General features: G+C 35.2%; 1 protein-coding gene across 1 annotated transcript in view; it reads left to right on the top strand.

Moving 5' to 3' along the window:
* The first annotated feature begins 1260 nt into the window (after positions 1-1260).
* Positions 1261-10827, top strand: part of LOC111058743 — a 44467-nt gene continuing 34900 nt past the window's right edge. Inside the window, exon 1 of the mRNA XM_022346308.2 lies at positions 1261-1652. Within this exon, the coding sequence (XP_022202000.1) occupies positions 1557-1652 (96 nt within the window). The 5' untranslated portion in view covers positions 1261-1556. The remainder of the gene's footprint in view (positions 1653-10827) is intronic.

Below are 10827 nucleotides of genomic sequence, written 5' to 3'. Positions count from 1 at the left end.
TCATTTTTTGAATTTTCTAAATATTATTATTACTGTATTTTTGTTTTGTTGTTTTTATTCATTTTTATAATGAAACTTCTTCTGAATGTTTCTTTCAAATTTTGATGATTGTAATTTCACAGTACTTTACAAGAATTCATTAGAAGTAAAATGATGACATGCTGAACTTCTGAAAGCAAACTATTTCTTTATTTTAATTCTTTATATCATTATTGTATACAATTTTCGTTTTGTCGTTTATATTATGAGAATCTCACTACATGTTTCTTACAAATTTTGATGATTGTAATTTTACATACTGCATTGACTTATTGATTTAATAAAAAAATATGAACATCTGAAAACAAACTACCGTATTTCCTTCTTTGAATTTTTATATTATTGCATATCATTTTTTTCTGTCGTTTCTATTATGAGACTCTTCATAAATTTGTTTCTTACAAATGTTGATGATTGTAATTTTATGCCTTGGTATTTGAATATTACTCAAGAGAATATACAAAATCTATCTGATTGTTTTTTCATACTACATTTTTACTTATTTTTGGAGGAAAAAATAAATATCTATTATTCTGATTTTAATTTTATATATCATTGACTTATTCCTGAAAATAAAATAAAAATGTATTAAGTTATGCTGAATTTATATTTTCCAGCTCATGATCTTGGTACCTGATCTGATTTCTCAATAGTAAACCGTTCCTAAACTCGTTATGTCCAAATTTCAGTTCCAAAATCCATCAATCCAAACTATTTTTCTATTTTCTCACAAAACTCGTGTCACTTGATTTTCTATAGAAGTGTGGAAATTTATTTCATGAATAAACTCCTATGGATGTCTTGTCCAACGTTCAGAGAAATTATAATTCAGAGGACAAGTATAAACTATATCCATAGATTCATATCATTTCACATCTTTTCCGAAAAATAAAATTATTACGCATCTGAAACAAACAGAAATTATAATTCAGAGGACAAGTATAAACTATATCCATAAATTCATATCATTTCACATCTTTTACGAAAAATAAAATTATTACTCATCTGAAACAAACTTTTAAAATTCGTAATCTTAAAATCTTTAAATTCGTATTTGCGCGCCTTTTTTGGAGAACGAAGCTTGGAACAAGGGATTCATAGATAGACCTACATATTTTGAAAGCAAATTATTCCACCTGGAGCGCTGAGAGCTGCCTACGTCATGGATTAGCTGTATATAGTTTGTTTACAATGTCGACAGAGTGGTAAATGGCTTGTTTACAAAGTCGTCCGAGCGCTCTGTCGTCCGAGTGGCTGTCTCCCCTTCTCTGTGACAGCTAAGTTACTAAGTAACCGTCAAAATTTAAAATAATTGTTCATATCAAAACATGATACATCCATACAGCGGTTTTCATCCTCAAACCTGTAGTTTTGAAATTTGACCTTTTTATTGAATCTATGAATGTGAGATTTCATAAATGTGTGTTTTAAACTTAACCTCCCATATTTGTTAATTTTATTGTTTTTATTGAAGAGCTATACAAAAGTAGTACAGAAGGTGAATATTGAATTGAAAAATGGAGGTTAATGTTAGAACTTTTATTGAGGAAGTTAGAAATTACAAACAAAAACGTTCAGATGATATATCTGTGAAACTTCAGCGATATCTTCAGGTAAGTTTCAGCAAAAATTGACTTATTATTTTGTTGATTCAGATTTTAGTTTGGTATGATATTTACAGGATGATTGGCAATCGTTTGTAAGCCAGTTCAGTTCAAATCCCATACACAGTGGAAAAGTGAAATGCAGCTCATCTTACTATAAATCTTTTAAGCTACGAGTAGCTCAGAAAGAAAAAGAAAACTTTTTTCAACCAACTTGTTGGCCAGATGGAATTTATAGTAACGTTAGCCACAAATTACAGATTTCAAAAGAAGTACCTCTATGCCACAAAACCTTTTCGGTACCATATGCAAAGCCAAGTGCACGAAAAAGTGCTTACTTTTGGTGTAAGTGCACGTCCAGTGTCAACATACCTATTATCAAATTTTTGGTTGGAATCGATTCAGTAGGCTATGTTATTTTAAGCACAAAATCACAAAAATTAAACGGCGCTCACTATTGTTTTTTAAATAAACTAAGTTCAAAGTAGCACAATTTTACATGCATTCAAGCTATGAGTAGCAGCCATTTTGATTATTTAAATCATCAAATTATGATATTCCTAATCTGAGTTTTCCTAACCCAAAGCTTTTCCTAACCTAAGTTTTCCTAACATAAAGCTTTTCCTAACCTTAGCTACTTATGGTTGCTACTTATAGGTTAAATGCATGTAAAGTTCTGCTATTTTGAACTTAGTTTATTTTAAAAACAATAGTGAGCGCCGTTTAATTTTTGTGATTTTGTGCTCAAAATAACATACTAAATCGATCCCAACCAAAAATTTGATGACAGGTATGTTGGCACTGGACGTGCACTTTAGCCGCCCTTTTACTCAATAAAGTAGCCTCTGTAAATCCAATTTTAGAAGTTATCTTACGATCATGTTCTATTATATTAATGTTCAATGCCTTTGGACCAAACTTGACTTGACACTTTTCCTTGGGAAAAGGAAACCAAATGTTTTATGTAGGCTATATGCGAACACTGGCTTGAACAAGAAGAAACGGATTTTTACTTAGCGAATGAAGCCTTTGATCCCCTGGAGGCATCTGATGGACGTATTTTTGCTATGTTCCATAGCCATATTAATTAAGGACTCCAGTTGTGGGGACATGCACCTGGCTTTTAAGAGGTACTACTCCTGTAGAAAAAAGCTCTCACAATATTGGACTCAGCAGGCTACCTGAGTCACTGTCGACCCATCTTTATCAGGCTTAAAATATTCACCGTGTTCAACCAATATATCTTGCTCTCCTTGTTGTGTGCAAGATATTTCCATTACCTGCTGACAAGAAGAGCTGATAAACACTCATAAAACACAAGTGGAAAGTGAAATTAGACGTTCCATTCTGCAGGCGCTGTGGAGCTGTTTCATGTCCACTCCCTGTCAGGTTTGGGGTACCTCAGGGTTCAATTCTGGGGCCAATCCTTTTCATCGTGATGATCAACGACCTGGATGACAATGGTGCAACTCTCTTGTTTGCTGATGATGCATCATTGCTGTCGTCTGGCATTGACCTTCAGCAGGTGTTGGAGAGGTCAGCAGAACATCTGAGGTCTTCAACCTCATGGTTCCTGGTAAACCGTTTCCAGCTAAATGAGAGCAAGACACAAAACATCGTCTGCAGTTTGTCGCGTAATCTGTCTCATGATCAGGAACCTGTGAAGCTGCTGGGCTTTATGCTGGATTCAAAGCTCAGCTTGGCCAGCCACATCCAGCAGGTGACCAAGAGACTGTCCCGAATCTGTTTCCTTTTGCTCAAGCTGAGAGGACATGTGACGGAGGCATATCTGGTCATGGTGTATCTTGCATTTTTTCCACTGCCATATCTCCTAAGGTCTACTCATGTGGGGTCACTCAGCCAAGGTTGTGGACATACTGAAGCTGCAAAAACGGGCCGCCAGAATCATTACTGGAAGCGAACATCTTGCTCATTGCAAGCCCATTTTTGCTAGGCTGAGTATTCTAACTGTAATCAGCCACTTCCTCCTTCTCTGCCTCATGTACGCGAAGAAGAATCAACAAAATTTGTTGACTTGGACTGATGTGCATCACCACAACACCAGGCATCGAGAGCTGTTTGACGTCCCCAGAGTGTGCCTCCAGAGATCTTGGGTATGCTATAGGAGTTCAGCGCCACGCTACTTGAACAGGCTGCCTGCAGGGGTGAAGCAGTTGGACCTCAGCGTGTTCGAGAGAGTTGTGACCGGTTTTCTGAGAACCAGGGCTTATTACGATGTCCAGGAATATGTGAATGATGACCTGTCTCAAATATTATCAGGTGAAAGTGTCATTATGTTAAAGAGCAAGGCCTCATATGATCTATTTTTTTCGATCTGAACTTGATCACTGTCATGTTTAAAGTAGGCTAAAGGCTACAGGCTAAAGTGCCATTATGTTGAAGAGCAAGGCCTCATATGATCTATTTTTTTCGATCTGAACTTGATCACTGTCATGGTTGATCAATTTAGTGTTTTTGTTATATATTTTTTTATTCATGACATGACGCCATCGATCCTACAATTGTGGGTAATGGATGAAGAAGAAGATAATTATATAGGCAGAGCAGGAAGAAGGATTGTTTTCCGGTGTTGGCGCTGAGGATGTACAACGCTCCACCTGATGAGGTGAGAAGTCTTGACGTCAGGAGCTTCAGAGCATCAAGAATTGGTTAATGGAGTCACCATTATACTCTGTGGAGGAATATTTAGAGGCCAACAGAAACACCATCTGAACATGTGGTGCTTTTATGGGCAAGACCATCTTGATAAAAGTTGTAACATTTTATTTTAGCAATGTTTTAAATATGTTTGACTAAATGAAAAACGTAAACAAGTGTTTTATTTCTGACATAACGTATATGTCAATACTATGACAAGGACCACTTCAGGACTAAGTCAGGTCCACTTCCAGACACAACACAGTCAATCCAGATTTCTGGTCATGACTAACGGCTTATCATACTAACGGCTCCAACGACTTTGATGAAATTTATACCAGAAATAGTCATTGATAAGCTCTATCAACTGCCACAAGTCCCATATCTGTAAAAATTGCAGGAGCTCCGCCCCATCTATGCAAAGTTTGATTTTAGATTCCCAATTATCAGGCTTCAGATACAATTTAAACAAAAAATTTTAAGTGGAAAAGATTTAGCATGAAAATCTATCTCTACATTGATGTTCAGTATCATTTTCACCTAAAATTGAAAATAAGCTCGAAATTTGAGAAAATGTGATTATTTAATTGCAAACTGTTGGCAACTGTTGATTCTATTTAATCATTCACTATAAAGAGATAGCAGACCTCGTGTGTCTCCAGCTTAGACCAGTTATAGAATTATCACCATTAAAAAGTATAATTAAGAATCCCTCTGTAGTCCAGTCAAGGAAAGGTTATAGAGGGAGAAGTTTGGAAAACAATTTTTGACCCCCGCAGTCCTGTTCAGGGTAGTAGGAGGGAGGTAAATCAAAAGAATTATGTTTTGTATTTTTGGCTTCATAATTTTCTGAAATAACTCAATTCATTCATGAAATAATTTATTCAAAGTGCGGTGATATTTGAGTGCAATATTTGACTATAATTTGGCGCTAATTCATCAAAATTTGGGAACAGAATAGTTTTGGGCTATGCCTGTTGTTCTTTCCCGGTCATATTCATATTATTTGTAATTGTATGAACAAATAAATAATAAAAATCTTTGCCGATTATGAGCTCATAGAGCATTGAATTCTTTTCAATTTCATGTATAATTTCACACTTTTACGCATTTCCTTACGTCTTTTGCAGCAGCGTTAGTGTTAAGTGTGAAATTTACCTCCTGTGCTGTATAGGTGGGGGTGGGGACTTTTGATATGTTTACGTTTACCTCCTAACCTCCTAACATTGGACAGATCTGTGGGGTCAAATAATTTGCTGATCGGAAGAAACTCCATCCATTTAATCCGAAACAAAGTACTCCTGTACAGACAAATATTAAGCCAGTAGACTTGCATAGAGGCACCAACACAACAACGAGGCGATCCATCTGCTATACAATGGAGGGTTGTTGCACAGGCTCAAAAGGAGGAAACAGTTTGAACTAGTGTAGTGCTTGGTTCAAGTAGTGTCCAACGAAAGAGCAGAGCGGTGATCGAGTGGAATTAAGCTTTTAGTGCAGTCAATAAGTGTACATATTAACAATAGCAGTAAGAGTTTTGCTGTTTCATTTTCCAAGTAGTATGTTAGGATAGAAAAAATCTGGTGTGGAGCACTCACACAACTTTCCTTGCCGTTATGAAAATTGATCACCTGACGCTAGTGTTCCCGCGCATCTGAAGTCTACTTATAAACAAAGATCTGAGCCAGCTGGTGACAGGACAATAACGCTGGAGACATACGAGGTCTGCTATCTCTTCATAGTGAATCATTTAATAGAATCAACAGTTGCCAACAGTTTGCAATTGAAATAATAACATTTTCTCGAATTTCGTGCTTATTTTCAATTGCCAACTGCCAATTGCCAATTGCCAACAGCTTGCAATTGAAATAATAACACTTTCTCGAATTTCGAGCTTATTTTCAATTTTAGGTGAAAATGTTACTGAGCATTAATTGTAGAGATTTCTATGCTTAATCTTTTCCACTCAAATTTTTTTGTTGAAATTTTATCTGAAGCCTGATAATTGGGAATCTAAAATCAAACTTTGCATAGGTGGGGCGGAGCTCCTGAAATTTTTACAGATATGAGACTTGTGGCAGTTGATAGAGCTTATCAATGACTTTTCTAGGTATGAATTTGATCAAAATCGTTGGAGCCGTTTTCGAGAAAATCGCGAAAACCCGTGTTTTTGACAACATTTTTGCCATCTTAGCCGCCATCTTGAATTGCATTTGATCGAAATTGTTCGTGTCGGATCCTTATAGCGTAAGGACCTTAAGTTCCAAACTTCAAGTCATTCCGTTAATTCGGAGATGAGATATCGTGTACACAGACGCACATACACTCATACACACACACACATACACACACACACACACACACACACACACACACACACACACACACACACACACACACACATACATACATACATACAGACCAATACCCAAAAACCACTTTTTTGGACTCAGGGGACCTTGAAACGTATAGAAATTGGGGTACCTTAAGGAAAGTAAAAATAAGCTCTTTAGACTAAGTTAGATAGATAGTGTTGACAAAAAAAAATCAGCTGTGGACATCGTTGATCAACTCTAATTAATTTGGCAACATTACACTCATCTGTTCCAATTTTTAAACAGGACACAATTCTCTAAAATGATCGTGTTTATATTTTACAGCTGGCTATCCGTCAGCTTATGAATTTCAGGGATGCGATATTTTGATTTTCCACAGAATCACTCGCTCACTTTTAACTATCCATAGACTACGAAAGTCTCAACTGTCTCAGCCAAGGATGAATTATCCTTTTAATGTCGTTCAGCGAGTTTTCCCAAGGATGAGACCTAGTGCGATCGAATTTTTATATCTTAAACCTACTATGTTCTAAATTTCGTGAAAATCGTTAGAGCCGTTTTCGAGATCCGTTGAAGATAAATAACCAGATAATCAGAAATAAAAATATAAACAGATATACAGAAATTGATCGCTTAATATAATAGGATTAAATACCATGAGAACCAATCAGAGAAGCCTTCTTTTCAGAATAAACTTCTGATTGGTTCTCGTGGAATTTAATCATGATTAAAATTTAACAGGCATTTGTGCAACCGGGCCTTGATCTTTAAAACAAATGTTGTGTAGCCCTAAATCAATATCTTCTTTTGAACTTTTCTACAGATGAATAATAAATAATAATGAAAACACTGGGATTTTGTCAAAAAATATCAATTATTTATTGTAAAATAACAAACATGTTTCGACATGATGATATTTTTTGACAAATTCCCAGTGCTTTCATTATTGATAGATATCACATCTCACCTGGAGCAGTATCTGAAATAATAAAATAATACCTGAGATATTCGGTAAAAATATGTTGTCCGGAATAGTTATCAATGTTGTATTGATATCCATACTATCAGTTGACCATATCAACATAATTTATTGATATTGATAGACTGGAAGCACCGATTCGACTCCTTGTAGCGATAACTTTGAGTCTGTAAAAGAAATGTAATTTTTTATGATTGTAAATATGCAGGATTATTCTAAATTATGGACCCATTTTCAAAGTCATATCTATTCAAGTACTTATATATTCAAAACGAACAATCTTTAAACAATGGAAAGATAAATTTCGAAAGTTTTCTCACAATAATTGAATGAGAGTTAGCGTGTTTTCACATTTGACTTACTGAAGGCCAAAGTCGGTGTCCGTCTGTTTGTATGTTCTACAATAATTTTAGAAAGAATTGATCAATCAGCTTCAAATATTGAACACGTATTCTTCGAATCTATTACAGGTCAAGCTCGTTGGATTACAAAATTGACACTTCTTCATCCTTTTTCAGGATATAAAAATAACATTGAAAGTGCATAAGTAAAAAATTGTTGTGATTTAGTCAGCTGAAGAATTCATTGCATACAATTACTAGTTTTTTCATAACATCAGCTGAGGCTATTGGGAAATATCATACAGACAGTCCTTTATGCGCTACACATGATTTCAGCTTGTTAATACACAACATAATTTACAATTTTTACATCAACAAACTGATCGGGTTGAGATATCAATGTGCGGTTTTCACCATCTATTTTCTCTTTGTACGCTGTATCGAAATCTTGTATCACATAACCACCTTCTCATTTCAAAAAATTAATTTGGATTCATATGAGGGTCAAATATGTTGAAGTGACAGAGTAATTTTTGAAAAGTAATCTTATCATTTCAAATAGGATCCCCAATGAAACCTACAGTCAAGTTATTCTTGTTACAGAAGTATTTGGCTGTTTCCATGATTTTCATCAACTCTGTATAATTAAAAGTTACTGGTTCCAAAGATTACAATACAACAGTCTGTTTATTCTTGAGCGAGTTCTCCAACCCATGGGGTCACTAGTTACTTTGGGTCCCTATTAGACAAAGAAGTCAGGACTTGCAGCCTGGTGAGGCAATCAGCCTAGCTTACTCGGTCACAGTGCACTGTTGTTGAACTATGGCAGTCATTCGGGCTGCCCCGCTGACAGGGTGACAGAGTGAGCGACTGCCCATACAGCTGCCTGGTCTAATAGGGACTCAAAGTAGTAGTGATTATTAGGAAAGAACGTTAGAAATTTCTCTTTACACATTGATAAAAGAATTGTTCATTTCGGATAAGTACTTCAGTAAATATGAAGTTTTAAAAATGAGTTTTTAGAATGACAGAGTGATTATTATTATTATTGATATTCCTTAGCCAAATAAATATTATTCAAGGATTTGCATAAATGACTAGAAACACAATAAATATAAAATGAATCTCCTATTTCAGAGAAATCTGTTGTTATCGCTACTTAAATTTATTTTTAACTGATTTCCCATCAGTTTCTAATTCTGCTACAAATTATAATAGCTCATTATGGTTTTGCATGTAGCAGTATTTTTTATGATTTGTTTAAAATTTTATAAGAAATTTGATATTTTTTTATTTATAACAAAATAAAACTCACCTGTCATCATTAGTTGAGGCGAATCTTAGTTTTTGCTCTCCAAGATATGCCAACATACCCATGACGGAATAGACTGGCTTTTCAAACAACTGACTATGTTTAACCAAGGTATTGTTCATTTGAAATCTGAAAACACATTTTTGTTAAGTTGACAAAACTTTAGTAATCGTAATAATACAAAACAAAACATACAATAATACAAGTTTGAATTGATGCCATCTGTTGCATTGCATGTTTCGCATTGCCTTTCTACTATATATCTATTTTGTTTATCCTCTCTCAAGTAAGTAGCCATCATGCTCTGGTCAAGAGAGCAGCGAGCCTTCTTTTCTAGTGATAGATCACTTGTTGTTGCTACGCAACGTGCCTCTCGTGCTCGATTTGAAATTCCTCCTCACAGACTCATTCCTGGCCGTAGTTCGATTCTGTCGTGGGTAACACATGTCGGGAGTGTGGGAGTGTCGCTAAACCCAGAAATGGACTTAACCCTACAGTGCATGGTGTAGCCGAACAGCTACATGAGTTTCAGGTTGAACTGTAGCAATCTACAGGGATTACTCGCCTACAACATCCATTCAGATCGGCTCTAGAAATATTCCCAAAGGGAAATTCCCTTTCTTATTGCCTGGTAACACTGTCAACTAATTCTAATGTCATATGTATTTCATAGATGCATATCCCACAGCTGATCTGGTAAAGTGAACTTTTTCTCAGTGATATATTTCCTATTTTTACTGATTTTTGAGCTTCTAAAAAATATATTTGATATAATAATAATAATCTAAAAAACCCTGAATGATGTAATTCATAAATAATAAGTCGATAATTATTTCATTTCAACCGATTTTTCACTTGTAGCCAAACAGCTACACCATGCATTGAGTCATGCCTACTAGTTGTGGGGAACATAACCTAAAATCCCATTACGTGTTAGGCGATTGTTTTGAAACTGAGTGTTTGTTTACGTTTTTAGTGATAATAAGTTCTTTTTTAGCTCAATTAATGTTTTATTATTAGTTGTTATTATTATTGAAGTGTCATCATAGATAAGGGTGAGTGCTCAAATGTAATTTTTTCCGATTCATCTGGAAAACAATTTAGTCAACTGACTGAAGATCTGATATTGAACTTTGATGTTATTGAAGACGAACTTGGAAGTGATGACAGTGACTCAGGATTACAAGCAAATGTTCTTTCTGAATCAAGAAATAATTTTGATAAAGTGTTTGACAGAATTTCAAACTCTGCTGAAGATCCCATTAGGCCTATACCAACATCAGAATGTGAAGATACATCCGATCCTCCAGCGATAAGCCCAAGTAGTAATGATATTGTTACTCAAAATCTTCCAAGTAACAAGGACCAATGACGACAGACACAAGCTCAGCTCTACAGAAATATGATATAGAAACAACAGATATTGAATTTATCTGCTGAAGAAACCATGTTCACTGGAGACTCCAATCTTCCTCCTGGTATTTTGGATTTGGATTCGCCATTCCAATTTTTTTCCTAAAAACTTGATTGATTTGATAATCACAGAGACCCTCAAATA

Source organism: Nilaparvata lugens, chromosome 4 (genome assembly GCF_014356525.2).
Source record: "Nilaparvata lugens isolate BPH chromosome 4, ASM1435652v1, whole genome shotgun sequence".
Taxonomy (NCBI): Eukaryota; Metazoa; Arthropoda; class Insecta; order Hemiptera; family Delphacidae; genus Nilaparvata; species Nilaparvata lugens.
Note: the sequence above shows the minus strand (reverse complement) of the source record. Positions and strands in the feature narration are given on the sequence as shown.